Source organism: Achroia grisella, unplaced genomic scaffold, assembly GCF_030625045.1.
Source record: "Achroia grisella isolate CSIRO2021 unplaced genomic scaffold, CSIRO_AGI_Agris_v1 utg402, whole genome shotgun sequence".
In the NCBI taxonomy this organism is placed as follows: domain Eukaryota; kingdom Metazoa; phylum Arthropoda; class Insecta; order Lepidoptera; family Pyralidae; genus Achroia; species Achroia grisella.
The window spans coordinates 4,702,653-4,718,906 of record NW_026712841.1 but is presented as its reverse complement, the minus strand read 5'-3'; the positions used below and the strand labels follow the sequence as shown (position 1 = coordinate 4,718,906).

General features: G+C 31.8%; 1 protein-coding gene across 2 annotated transcripts in view; it reads left to right on the top strand.

Annotated features, from left to right (window-relative positions):
• The window catches only part of LOC131844226 (heparan-sulfate 6-O-sulfotransferase 1-like), a 202,497-nt gene that overhangs the window by 12,412 nt on the left and 173,831 nt on the right, over positions 1–16,254 (top strand). For both annotated transcript variants that reach the window (XM_059193048.1, XM_059193049.1), the window contains exon 2: positions 5,805–6,041. In XM_059193048.1, the coding sequence (XP_059049031.1) occupies positions 5,805–6,041 (237 nt within the window). The remainder of the gene's footprint in view (positions 1–5,804; positions 6,042–16,254) is intronic.

The window sequence follows — 16,254 nt, the reverse complement described above, 5'->3', positions numbered from 1 at the left end:
TGTCATAATTATTAGCTAATTATTTCAATTTACTGAAAGAAAACCCGTTTTTTTAATACTCTCTAAGAAAAGCTATTTCATTAAGAACTCTGCGGTCTTGATACTCAATAACCTGATATAAATTTATTAAATATTATCTTGTCTTTACAGTTTCTTTCACCCGCTTAGGGAAATACAAAACAAAATCGTAATATTTTTATGCAACAACTTATTCAACAACGATTTTACTTTGTAATCAAGTAGTGTTGACTGTTTTTCTGTTGTAAAAAGCGATCAATATTTTATACCCGACTGCTTACAAGATTTGACGCATATGAGCACAAACTACCCATGTTACAAGTAGACACAAAGTATTGATCGGAACATTTGTAGGTTCAAAAATTGTCATCTATAATTTACTTGAATTAAGAACAAGTCAACTGCTTTAAGACAATCTGACATGAGGTCACGCTACTCTCGCAGTGTTTAGTAACATTTGATGTTTACGGCTAGCCAATAACCGCAGTATAGTGTAAGGACAAAGCACGCGATAATCTCATTTATGTAATAATAGGTAAATATACATAAATAGACCTCAATGAAAATCGCGTTCATGACCTATATTGCTTTGCGTGTATTTTAGAGTTACAGGCCAAGTCAGAGCCACAACTACATAAGTGCTATTTTTATTTACTTATAGAACTAATTATTCAACTTTTATGGTAATCATGGCAAGAATGTCAAGCTATAAAATGATTTAATGACAAGAAATATAAATTACGGTTGGTTCTACAAACTTGTTTTCATATTGATTGATGGGGTTTTTAGTTTCTTTTTTGTATAAATTGATTTAACTGCATTGTTGATGAAATATCTGGCTATGCTAATTTTAACAAATTCCAATATATCATTCATTATTTTCTACAAACTCCATAAAGGAAGATTATCTATAAAATCTTATTCTCCTATGTGATAAATCGTAAAGTTTGATTTTTCTTTATATATTAAGAAAAATCATCGTTAAAAAAGTTTTTTCATGAGACTTGAACGTCAAAAAAGTTAACGATTCACCAGATGGTAAGTGGTAACCGTCGCCTACATACATGAATAGGACCACGGTTATTACCTCGTCAAGTAACGCCCGTGATATTCCTAATGCGTTGTCATTGCTTAGAACTAAGATGTAATTCGTAATTAACGTGCCATTTCTCACCATTCAAATTGAAACATAGCTTAAAAAGCGTGGTGATACAGAAGTAGTTCACTTTGAACAAAGTCATCTTTGTTCAAAGTTTACCCCTATATAATACACTAGTTAACTCACGCAGCTTCGTCTGCATGACATAAGAGACTAGAGGGGGTTTAAATTTTTGTTTTTCGTTTTTCATTGCTGCTCCGCTCCTATGTGCTGTAGCGTGACGCTATATAACCTTATAAGCCTTTCTCGATAACTTGGCTAACATTAAAAGCGTTTGTAAATTCGAACCAGTGGCTCCTGTGATAAGTGTAAGTTTAACTTAATAAGGAAACTCTTTCCTTTTGTAATATTTATATATGGTATGTATATATATTACATATACACACATATACATATGTAAATTTATGGTTGTTGTAGTATTTAGTTCCTGTAAAGGATATCTGGTTTTGCGGTTTTAATGAATGGTTATTATAAACTTATAATAATAATTTGGTTAGACGGTTTTGTCATTGCGTCCCACTTCTGTCAACACAATGTGTAATCTAAGCCTCTTATAATTTGTTGTGAATTTATTTATATTATATACATAACAGGTCAGTGAATGACAATTGAATTTATTGTTGATTCATTTATACTGAATGAATCATTTTATTATTTTTAATATGTGTGATTGGAAACAAATTCTTCAGAAAATTATTCTAGTAGTATTTGTTCTCCTTTAGATTACTTTGCACAAAGTAATCAGCATATGTATCTATTTCTCACCTTTTATTGCCCCTAAACTTTTAAATCTGTGTTTGAATCCTATGGCAGGGATATTACAGGGTATGAAAGCATGACAACTTAGTCCTCAAGAATGGCATCGCTTAAGGGTCATGTGATGACGTCATGTTCGTGCTGCTAATGGTCGATCCATGGAGGTATTCATATCGAGTTGACAAGTGCCCCTTTCCATTCGGTGGGCTGTTAATGACGTCAATTATGAATTACTTCCTGGGAGTAATTTAAATGGTTTGTTAAAAATAAAATGACTTTTGTCAAAATTAAGATTATAAGAAAAAATATAGGAAATAGTAGATGTAGGTAGGTCCTTTATAGTAATGTGTAGCAACAAACAACTTCCAATTTCGGACGGAACTCATATAAATAGCATTTCAATATAATCCTAAAGATGGCAGCGGGAGGTTAAGAGGGTGACGAGACAAAGGGCGCCATCCTCAGCCCCTCTTGTTTGTACGCTTAATGAAGTGGGCAGAGCGCCCTTGGCACATTAACATACAGTTACAGTGCTGGCCATAGACATAGACAAATATATACGATAGATGTAGTTTATAAAAACGCGCCATATTTTCACTAAATTGGTAATATAGCGATTTACTAAACTGTATTGCCAATATTTTAGCCTGTTTTCTACGTACGTAACTTATTTTAATCAAAGTATGCTATATCTAAAAATAAGCAGTGAGTTTATGTATATTAGTTGTGTAGTACCCATATTCTCCTCATATGCTTAATTTGTGACAATATAACCCTGTGTACAGTATGTTACAAAAATAAACCTTGTAATTATAAACTTTTATTTTAAATATCACAAATATCTTTACTGATTTAACATGTAGTTATTTCATTCATTACAATTCGTAATATTTTAATGCAAAAGTGTCTGTATTTCGGTTGGTTATCTTTTCACGGCTAAACCGCTTCAAAAATTTTTAAAGAAATTTGAACGTGTCGTGACGAAGTTGTAACGTGAAGGTAATATCACGAGGTGATGTAGGAGATCTTTTATTTTTAACATAAGGAGTTCCGAATCGTAAAATTACTTAGGACTAAACTGACACGCATAGTATATGCAGTTTTTTTTGTACTATATAATTGGAATGGCAAATGGTCCACGTGATGGTAAGCAGTAACCATCACCTATATCTCGTGACCACGCATCCGTTGTCCATCCGGAGGACTAAGACCTCTTATCCTGTAATTTCACACAGTTGTGACGTCTAATTGAATTTATGTCTATGGTAGTGGCCATCGGTAAAACGCTTTTTAACTCTCCTGACTCGACCCTTATGCTTAGAATGATAGCTTATCTGTATCTATATTTTATGCGTAATAAGGTATAAGTATCTGCTAAGTGGATAGCAGCACTTAAGTGTTTCATTGAGCTCGTGGTGCTAATTAATTAAGTTACAAGTTCAATAAAAACAGTTGTCTCAACGTGGTAAATAAACTACTGTTATATGAGTACGTTAAAAGAATATTTGACACTAACTGACCTGACAGACGTTATCCTGCTTTAACTATGAATACTAATATTGACTCTGTGTATTATGTATTGCATTGCAAACGTTAAAGAAACCGTAACGACTATAGTAACGCTGATATTCCGCGAATCATTATTATTTTTTTCTTTCATACATCTTCTGACAATAACAACCACAACAACAAAAATTAGTGAAATCGGTCAAGCCTCACGCGTGATGCAGTGACCAAGGAAAGTAGCGATCCATTTATATATATATCTTGTTTTAGATATATCGATAGATAATACGTATATTTGAATATTTACAAATCACACACAATTACACTTATATAAACATGGACAATACGCAAACAAATTTCAACATTACAATTACTTGTTAGAACGAATTTCTGTGCGAAAATGTTTTTTTATGTAACTGGCTGCTGGTAAACAAGTTGATGGCTCGTCTGATGAAAAGTGTCGACTATATATTTACTACGGACATCACGTTGTCATTGTGCGTCGCCATTTCTAATGTGTGTCATGAATATGTGTCCTGAAATTGCGCTGCAATATCTCACACTGGGGTGATGGGCATTGTGTAATGTGGACTGCTTGCTTGTTAGGTTGACCTCCAAGCCGCGCCGTACCCCCTAGAAACCATTGTGATAAATTCCTGATGAATTTACCACAGTGGACTAACTGACCTCATGCTCATCTTGTCGTCCTCCACTGATACCCCATAGCATCATTTCACTATCATCTTTTAAAATTAAACACAGCTTACAAACCTAGATTAATAGTAGAAATAAGAGTAGGTAAGGTAAGGAAGTACCCATACAGATGGAAGTAAGTGGAAATTATACCTTGAAATGTATTACCAATGCAATTTTATTGTATACTAGATGTGCCCGCGGTTTCACCCGCATTAAATTTCTGTAGCATAAGCTATATTACTGTTAAGTTTTTTCAAAATCCGTTCAGTAGTTTTTGCGTGAAAGAGTAATAAACGTCCATACTGACAAATTTTCGCATTTATAATATTAATATAAGATTTATAGGAATATTTATTTGCTTGATACAATGATAGAACAAAGGTAATGTTAATTAGTAAACTAACATATGTGTATAAATACAACAAGGCGGCCTTATTGTGGAAAGCAGAATTTTCAAGAAAACCTTGGAGCTTATAATTTATAATTTAAAGAAATTGTGGATGGTTATTTTGTGCTCCTTTGCCTGTACAAAGTAACCTTTTAATTTTATTCTAGCTCTGAGTTCGGATTACCTTGGAGTCTATTATTAATTTTGCCTACTCAATAAAGCTGCAAGTTGGTATCTTTTTATTTGGAAGTCTACATTACTTAATAATGGGACTCTGAAAATCTCCATTTACCCTTCAGCGGGTTCATTTCGATTATATTCCGGTCTCGCTTGAAGGGGTGACTTCTAAAGGACGTTGGGAATATTTGGGACTAGCGATGACGCGTTGATTTGCAACCTAACTTATGATTTGTTTTTAACGAGAATTTGTAAACTACGTAATTGGCTCTAAAGTTAATAAATTATTTTTGAAAATTTTTATATATGGTATGTAATAACTGTATCATAGCTTAAATTGTATGCTTTTTCTATATATTTAGAGCTACTTTAAAAAGTACATTTATCAAGTCAAATCAAAAATCGTTTATTCGTGTAGCATATTTTAGCCGCTTATGAATGTCAAGTTTTTTGGTTTAATATTTTTTTTGTATCCTCCAGTTTATTATTTATTAAATAATAATAATAATATATAAATGATAACAATTTGTTTCACGTGTCGGAATAAAATAATGTGAACAAATATATACAATTTGCGTCATTACTAATGATACAAACACCTAAGGCTCCTAGAAAACTTTTTTAACTATTACAGTATTATGTCACTATATTTCTTACAAACTGATCCGCTCAATTTCGTCTATGTCACATTTTTCCCGTTATTGCAATGTTTTTCATTGCTTCTCCGCTACTTTTGGTTGTAGCGTGATGTTATATAGTCTTTAACCGTCCTCCTTTTAGTGTAGTCACGTTATTATATTAGTATAGAGTATAGATAGGTTGAGAAATATAAATCAATATAAAATAGCTAATGCCAATCCCATAAAAAAAAGAGGACGAAACATTTTCGCAACTAAAATAGGACAAATATATCGTTTGTTTAAAAATTATTTTGCAAATAAATTTTTCATTTTATATTTAGACTTGAAAGCAGCTTTTTTTATTAACCGTTAAAAGATCTACATTTATTACAAATTTAATTTTACTTCTTAAATTTTAATATTAAAATTTTTTAGGATTACCTGTGAAAAGTATTAAGGAAAATAACAGTTGTTTTTTTTCTAGGTGTGCGCACTATCTGCACGAGAGCGGGTATCAGAATCGTTGGCTCTGACTTACGCAGAGGCGCCAGGCCGCCCCCTGCCTGATGTGATAGTGCAGCCAGGTCTCTCGTATGACGAGGTGTTGCACGACGACTTCAGGTTCGACCTCACCGCTCACGACGTTATGGTCTTCTTGCACATACAGAAAACAGGCGGCACCTCATTTGGGAAACACCTGGTCATGGATCTGGATTTGAAGGTTAGTTTTAATTGTGAAAAGTATAATATTTTTTTCTATAAAAACAGATTCAGTCATGACAAAGTTAATAATAATAGTAATTCTATTTTTCCCATTGTTTGCACATTTTACTAATATTATAAAAGTTTGAGCGTGTGGATGGATGGATGTATGTATGTTTGTTACTGTTTTACGCGGGTGAAACCGCGGTCACAATTATATATACGTTAATACGTTTTTCCCTGTTTATGTTGAAACCGGTATTTTAGGTTCCTGCCTATTTATGACACTATTATTGGAAATTTTGTGGACGATCTATGAAATATAAGTTAGTGCTAATGTATTTCGAATTTTTTCGTTATTTTTAATTCAAAAACATAACGAAAAAATTCGAAAATAAAATTAGTAAGATACAGAAATAGGTATAAATTTTAAAGACTGTAAAAATGCGAGCCAAAATCAGACGACAATGAATAGTCCATTTGGTTGGAATGGAAACAACTATATAGAATATATTCTAAAAGGTTTAACGTGTCTTTATATATAATATCTTAATACTCTAAGTGGTGAGGTGAGTGATTTTCAAGTAGTTAAATGCCCATCTGAGTTTGCAATCGATGTAATTCATTATACATGCACCGTTTCAAACACTTTAGACACCTTTGAAGCTGATACACGTACCCACTAGATTGATTGATTTCAGTACAAGGAGGAAAATCCGTAAAAATTTATTTGAAATAAAAAAAGTGGCAATATAATTATGGGGTCCTATACCAAAAAGGTTAAATATGAACTATTTAATACATTTTTTAACTGTCTTTGAAAAGGACTTGTTACTGAATTTACATGCTTTGTAATTTTGATTTGTCTACGTTTTATAATACCTATGATACTGTACTACTACTAGTATTTTGTAAAACAAAATAAATCAGCTCTAGATATAATTTATATATAACGGAATTTTATTATGTCGGTCTCAGTTCTGAGCTACAAATCTTCACTTTACTACATATTTTTTACAGAGTACAAATATATCCTCTTACCTATTTGTCTTCATCATAATAAAACCAGGCTACACCTATTTACTGCATATTCGACATACATATATCTTCGAGACTCCTCATCCTACGAAATGATATCAGAAGTTTCTACTACGAGGTTGTGTCTATTCAGTAGATACTTACATTGTATTCATTCCAAACGAACTATATTTAACGTTTAATGTCTCACTACTCTACTCTATTATAAACAATTTTGATTGAACTGATAATGGGAGTTTGTTTATAGATTGGATGAAAATCGTTCCATTCTGAACAGTCTTAGAACTAACATGCACATAAAATACAGGAGATTTTGACTAGGTCTCTTGTTGATAAATGGTAAAAAAAATATTTGTAATACTTAAACCGGCTTTCAGCTCGCTAAAATGTAAACAATAAATATATAAACGCTTCTCATTGTATATCATAGTATTATCTTATCATTTTTATATATTTCTTATCAGATTAATAGAATATAATTAAAGTTAAAAATAAACTTTTATTATTCTGAATATTGTCGCTGTGATAAAAATGATAAAGCAAAAAATTGTATATATTTACATTTTTATCTCTTTTCATAATAAGCATTAAATAATCTTTCATAACACAGCCTTTGAGGATATTGTGAAAGCTAGACATATCTATCTCTTCTGTCTCTATATTAATAATTTCGTCAAGGGCTACGGTAGACTCGAGCGAAACCTTATGTGAATAACAAAACATAAAAAAATATTGATTTCGAGTCGACAACATATATCCGCAAAATTCGGATTATGGAGTATTTCGTTAAATTCTAATGACACTGACAAACAAACCGCAGTCGCCATCTTTTCATTCCACTAACATTTTCTTCGGTCGTTAACGTTTCGCAAAAATATTGTTTTTAACACTATTTTATGATAAAAGAGTATGTGTTTTTTCTTTAAACCTGAAATTGGCCGATTGCGAGACAAATTTGGTAATTTTTTTTTATTAATTTGTTTACGTCTCTGGATACAAGTTCTTTTTAGCCCAACTTAAAGTTGTACAAAAAATAAAAATTATTTGCATAAAAACTTTTGCACATTTTATTTACTATATTTCTTAAACACAATGAACGAAGCTTTACAAATCTATGCCTTGCTTACTTTTAATATTCCATGAGAACCGATGACTACAGAAATATCTACCCACATTTCACCCGAGCGAAGCCGGGTTTTCATCTAGTATTCTTTAATAAATATACCAATTTATACACATATGTGTATAAATTGGTATATTTAATTTCTTTTATTAACACTACTGAGTAGCTTTACAGATTCTATATAATTTTATCGTATTTGTCATTCTAGCTGCTTCTCTATTTTACCAGCACTATTCTACTGGTAAATCATAAAGATATCATGTAAATAACATAAACAGATTTTTAAGCTATCAAAGATATCAGCTTTTTTTCAATGTAGAAATGTGATTGGGTTCCTTGATGAAACTATAAAATATTTTTAAAATACTATATAATATATTTTGTGTTTTTAATTTGACTTCAGTTTGAATACGTCGTACAGCATACTATAATCTGTTTTTTATTTCTTAAAGTAAACTGTGTATACACATAGTACAAATTCTTATATTAAATGTCAGACATATTCGATGTAGTATCAGATTATAGGTGTGTATGTCTAGTATTAACGTATACATATTTATACTATGTTATATTGTGCGGGGAACCCTAAAAGGCAAATATTCACAAAGGAATATTCAAGTAATCGACGTCCATAAGCGGTTCAAAATCTCCTATATGAATATTTGACTTTCATCAAATATTCATGTAGGAAATTTTGAACCGCTTATTGAAATCGATTTTTTTTATTGCTATCCGTACTAATATTTCGGCTAGTTATTTCACTTGAGAAGAACTGCCAAAAATTTCAACAGGTTATTTTTTCAAAATTTTTTCCTCACATGTACTATAATGTAATTCATTGTACCGGCTCATTTCATTGGCACCTCGCGTGTTATCCACGGAGCGAAGTGTCTTTTGTTTTCGCCTCTATACAGTCTGACATCAAAGGAAGCAAAAGACGAATCAGCCTCTATCAATTTTAAACGCGAAAATCTCCATGAAAAATCTCAGGGGACGTGGTAGACATATGAAGCAGGAGCCTAGAGAGAGGGCTATTAAAGAGAGCGCGCGTGCGGTGACTGCGCAGAATTGATGGAAAATGGTGGATACGTTCAAAGAAAATGTTGCGTCACGTTTCCGATCGTGACTGTATGCTTAAACTTTAAAAATCCCTGTTAGCTAAGATCTCTTATGAGGATTTAACACTTATACAATGATTTTTGCAACCGACATTAGAAATGAATTGGATCTTTAGTTATTTTTATTTGTTTTCTCTATGGCCTTAATGACTTAATTGTCATGAAATTTTCTTGTTTGTAATATTTGGGATGTTATTTTTATTCCGGTCTATAATAAAAAAAGAGCGGAATTGACGTTCACCTGACCGTCAATTCCGCTCTTTTTTTATTGAATGTAGTTTATTATTAATCGTGCTATATACTTTGTACTCGTACTCCAAAATGTGTATAATATATATGCATACGTAAAAAAATAGATGACTTGCTATTTTAATGCGCGATTTCAAAATGTTTGCTCGAGTATTATTGTTATCTTTATATATCTGTATATACATTGTTGTTTTATTTAATATTACAGACTATTCACATATTAATAGATGATATGCAAATATTTTTTTTGCGTTTGACGAAAATATTATTGTAATATTAATGCTTACATAGGGTAATCGTAGTGGCCAATATTTTTTTGTCACTACTTACCCACCCATAAGTCATTTAATGTGCAGACAAATAAAACCGATCGCTAACTACTGAAATAATGTCGGACGTTTAGTACAATACGGTACAAGGTACAAGGTACATGTAGGGTACAAGGTACAATTTTTTATTTAAAAAAATTGTAAATTGGAATTTGCACTCTAAAATTTTATTATAAGTCTAATTTTAAAAATTTTAAATATATGAGTTCATTCAGTATGTTATTAGATATCCGATTGATTGTTGTACACTTGTATGTTATCTTCAAGACTGATAAGAGCCTATTATGAAATTTTTATCATTCTACTTTTACAACATACCTAAAAGTTATGTGGACAATACTGTCCAGAAATGATTTATTTATGGGATAAGATTTTTTTTTTTATATTTCAATGTATTGAAGATTGTGGACTGAAGTACCAGCCACTTTTCCAGAGACTACAGCATGGAGTTCTAGAGACTTTAACATTTTTAAATAAGATAGCACGGACATGCAAGCACGTAACACCCCCTGGTGTTTTAAAATTCCATAGGCTAGGTAACTGTTTATCATCTGATGGGTCATAAGCTTGATTGTCACTATCGTAGTTTAAAAAACACTCCATTAACATAAAGAACGATAATGAAAATGTAATAAATAGTCAAAGAAAATTAGGCTAGACTTTGTAAAAATTAATTTGCGGGTTAGCTCTGCAGCTTTTCAAACTATATTTCGGTTTAAGTAAGAGATACGACAATAACATTACATGGTACAGAGACAAAACATGATGTGATACGCGTGATACATTTCATGATTATGGCCAGTGATTTTTACTATCTGTTATATTACACTATCAGGTAAGCCGTCACCTTATTTAATATAAAATTCATTATAAAAAAAATGACACAGAGAAAAGAATTTTCGTTATTTTAAATTCATCTCTATTTAAATAAGAGATTGGATTCTCTCAATTGTGACAATATTTATACGGAGTCAATACAAGAGTAAACTTTATCGGTTGCGAAAAGACTCATCGAAATCCGTTCAATTGTAGCAAAGATCACGTAACGTATACGAAAGAAAAAAAAACGAAGTCGAAGGGTAGTGTTCTGTAAAGTATATTGACAGTCGATTGTACATGTAATCCAATACATTTTCTTTTAGAGGGATCAATATGTTCTTATTATTGAATAGAACAATGTGAGATAAATTTATAACATTTTATTTACATGGGTGTTTCAGACATACATAGACTACGGTAACCAGAATATAAGATGACCCGTAGGCTTGTTCGCCACCTTCATGGTATAAAAAAAACTTATTTATTCTATTCTGTTTGAATTTTTTATGATACTTTATTGCACCAATATTAAATAGACACAAGAAAAAACTGAAGACTGAAAACAAAAGGCGGTATTTTTGCTAATGATATATTTTATTTCGAGATGTATACATTTACATACCTACTGTTTGTGTTCACACAAAATTTGAAGAATGTAAGCTGTATAATACAATATTTGTTTAAAGTAGCAACAGGCAACTTTATTAACCCATTCTTCTTGGCTGAAATGAAATGACATGCGAAGGATAAAAAATATTAATTTTATTTCAATAATATACCAGCTATCAGAATTTCTTTTATAAAAGAAAAAACAAACGTAATTTGCACTATCGCTTATACCCATTATCGAGATACACACTATCTTCCTGTAATATTTAAATATGAACCGTTCAGCTGATCTGTGATTTAGCCCTTCAGTTAAGAAAAGGTACACACAGACACACTTTCTAATTAAGAATATTAGTATCAATTCAACATTTTAGTATAAATAGTACCCAAACAATAATACCCATAAGGGTATTTTAATATGTATTTATTTATTCACAATTAACATTTTGTTGAACTTCATTTATCATTATCACTCCCATCCATCAGAGTGATGCGTCTTTGCAGACCTGTGAAGTATTTCCTTGTGCTCATTACGGTGAAAGATTTTAGATAAATTGCTGTTAATTTATTGTTCCAGCGGGAACTAAGTTTTATTGAGTCGACTAAATCGTGTAATAAATGTGTGGACGAAATTTGTTACTTTTTATCTTTTTATAGATTTTTATTTTATTTTATATAATCATCATCTGCTACTTCCTTATCTCATATATTTGGGGTAGGCGTTTTATTTTATTTTATTATAATATTTACAGCATAGATCTTACAAGTGTTTAGATACAATTGTTCGCCTCATATTGAAGAGGCATGCAAATTACAATTTTAATAAAGAAACTTAATGAAGAAACAAGATTAAATGATTAAATGTTAGGTGAATTCTCGTAAAGTGTAACATCATTTTGTCTTCTGATTTATTTTAGTTTGATAATATTTGAGTTAGGTTCTCTACAGGTATCCATGTAGACGACTTTGTATGAAGTCCATCTCTGGTTTTTTTCTGCATGCCTGAATATATATTATATTCGTCATTATTATCTCGCCTTGTAATATGTGAAAGCGAACACAATTGGTTTTGTTTGTATGGTAAAAATATTGTTATGACATGTACCTATACATGAATGCCTCTCAATGGCGTTACCCTGTTACAACCGATTTAAATGCAAATATGCGTAATAGGTTCTTTTATGACCGCTTCCGGATATAAAATATATCATATTCGTTTCTTTATGTGAATGGTTTTTTTATATCGTCTAACATGCGAAGAGACGTGGAAGCCTCATATTTTTATATTGTATGTTAGGTTTAGGGTTCGTATCACATGCCTGAAATGGTAACAGGATTTCTGCTCATGAATTTTAAAGAATATTGCCAACGATACGGACTTATGGGTATGTTGGATATACGAATACGTAATTGTTCTGTTTACGTAAATGGAACTATAAGAGAGAAGTAACTCAGCAAGTCGGTCAAAGGTCGGTCATCGCATCGAAATAATATTAATGGTATCTTTACAAATGTTATAAAGAGATACAGCTGATTTTATTCTGAGGAACGTAAACTTAGTTAGAAGAAATTCTTTCGCTGTGTGAAAATATATTATTCCTGACTTCCTGGCTACATGTTATGTTATTAAGTATGTACAAACCTCACAATCAAGCGGAGGCGGGACACGCTACTTTATTAAAAGCATGTATTTAGATTTAGTACTCTATATTTGTTAGCGTATTATACGAACGTAGACATGTACTGGATGTCTGTATTAGAAGATAAATACTATATGGACTATTGTTTGGCTTATTTCTGCCTCAAAATTGTTATCCGACTTCCGATTTAGGATTTGACCGTAGGGTATGGATGCATAACACTAGTCACGAAGTAAGGTAACGAATTAGAGATCAGGAGTAAAAAGTCGGACATCAAATTATCATGTGCAACCTGTGATACCGAGTCATGCGTTGACTTTCCAGAGGATATTATGTCCCTTATACTGTGATTTTACAGCTTAATCGCACCCTTTTTTTAATTTTGAGAAATTCCATATATAGACCCGATGGCCCCAAGGGAGGTAGACGGTGCTTAAACACGCCCTACAACCGACACGTTACGTTACGGTACGTTAATAAATAGATTATGACTGAGATACAGACTTTTTACAGTTTACCTCAAAGACTCAAAGAAACTAAATGGTAGGCGCAATTACCACTTCAGTTAGAAGTAAAAAAAATTAAATTCAGTCAGGAGACAAACAAATGGCCTTCTGGTGCGTTGACTTTGCCTACTGTTAATAATAAAAGTGATAATAAAGTCATCTTGGTAAAGTCGTCCACCAAATGGAGTGATGTTATCTTTTGAAGAATCGCGCGAGGTCATATGTCAGAGAGAATATGAATGATACATCTCATTCATAGATCACTGCCTTGTCACGTATACACGCCGCGATATTAGTACTGTCTAAACCCGCGACTTTGTACCCATGGTATTCATAATGACAGTAATTTTTCGTCTTTGCTATCAAATTGGAATGAAACTATATATTTTATATATTTATATATATATTGCCGTTTATTAGCGGAAAACACCTTGATATCGGTTAGCCATTTTTAAAATTATTCTGCATAAACGCACAGACAAAAAAAATCTTAGGACAATTTACGCAGCGCCATCTAGACTCCAGTTATGCTTGTGTTATGGTTACTAAATGATACAAATACATGGATTTTTTTCGTAAATACATACCTATTATACATAGAAGACACCCAGACCGATATAAACAATCATACTCTTGACTACAAATATTTGTACCGTGCGAGGATATCCGTGACCATCGAAAGTAAGGAGGTATGCTAAACCGCTGGACCAACGAGGCCGTCGAAGAAAGATAACCAAATAAAAAGAAAATTATTTCGAAAAAAATAAATTAAGATGCAAGATGCAAGGTCTACGATTTTATTATACAATGTTTATTATCGGCGATTTCGTCTGATTTCTTATTTTGAAATATAATATAAGGAGCTTATATCGGTTCCCGTGATATAAAAGCTGTTCGCGTCATAGACATACTAGACACTAGCTACGTATGTTAAAGCTATTCATGGAAGATTAATATCGTAGAAGTGAATACGAGAGGAACTGTATTTTTATTAGGGTTCCAATGTCAACTATGAAATTTTATGGTTACGTTTGTCTATTATCTTTATCTTGTGTTTATTGCCGTGGCCTCTTCTCTTTTCATTTCATATTGAAGGGTATTTAAGAGAATTTATATTTAATATAATAATCTATATAATAATCATTTACAAAAGAGGAGCTTCAATATTGCTTGTGATTAAATTTGTATACTCATGAATCGGTACTGGTAAAATTATACAAAACTAACAGTAAATGAATACATTGATTTATATTATATTTTGAGTAATAGCATAATATAAGAAGCAAATTATTTTAAAAAGAAAGTGATTTTACGTGCGATAGAAAATGTTTAGAAAAGAATTAGCGCAATTAATTAACAACATTATTCTGTGAAGATATCGCACAATATACGTACAACAACAAAGTAACGTTACAACGTAAAACAAACCCATACAAAATATACTATGGTACTGAGAGTCCTGGGGCTTAATTTTTAAAAATCAGTGGAATGATTTATATAACGCCATTCACAGTTGAAATTAATTAAAGTATACAATATTTTTATATTATTAGTAGTATTTTTAAAATATATATGGACCATTTTGTACCTACTACCTGTATATATGCACAATTTAGCCTGCCACGGGTACTATTAAATACTTCAAATTAACATAGAGCTTAGTTTAGCAGTAGATTTTTATCTTATGAAAATTGTTAGCGACGGCGTTACGTAATGAAATAGCTCCGTTATTAAATTATTTCAAAAACATCTGAGTGCAAACATAATATAAAAATCTGGTAAATATGGAAACAGGAAATCATGTAACATTTGCTCTCATCGTATCTTCTGTTTGTATATTACGCTTTAATAAATTTGCGTCGTCTGTAAAGGTACGAAGATTGCCTCAAATATTTAGCAAGGTTTTATATATAGCTTATTAGTATATTTCAAACTGTTATGGCCATTAATTCAGAATGAGTGTATCTTGAAGCGAGCCCGTATTTTCAACCGCAGTGTAAATATTTTAACATTCGGCTAGTTCCAGCGGTCGTCATGTGCCGACAACACTGGATGTGCCTCGAAATGCTCAAATCTCACTGGACATGGCATCCTGGGATTTGTTCATGCATTTTCTCACTGATTTATGTATTTATACAGTACCCAAACAGAAGCCGACCCGATTGTCGTTCCCACCACAGAGCTATGAAAATTAAGTGCATTAATGGATATGATATGTTACGAAATTATAGAATGTATTAAACATATACTTGACTATAATCTATTCTTGTTTGTTTGTTACATTTAAAATGGGCTGAACGAAATATAATACAATTTGACGTGAACATAGATTGTATCATTAGAACGGGCATATACTGTCTTCTATTCTATCGTGGAGCAACATGCAAGTTTCTTGCTCGTTCTTCGTGATAAGTCTGCATTCCAAATGAGTGGAGAATAACAAAATGTGACTAATCAGAAGTGCTTATATTAAGTTTATTTGAATAAAGATTATTTCTATTTACAGATCTCAAAAAAAAAAAGAAATGTCTCGGTAGGAACTGGCTGACGTCTTAATTCACATATGTAAAGTGTTTATTAAAATTTTGTTGTCACATCCAAAGTAGAGATGTTTCTTGTTCCTGTAATATCTAAGTCCCAACAAAAGGATAAATGTATTCCGGTTGGACCCGACTAATTCTGTGTGTATTGCCCCTGTTTCCTAGTTAATTCATGATTCCTTTGTTTCTGTGTACAATGTGTTTATAACATTACACCTTATTACTGATATCCTAAATTTTAATGATACAATCTATGTTTTC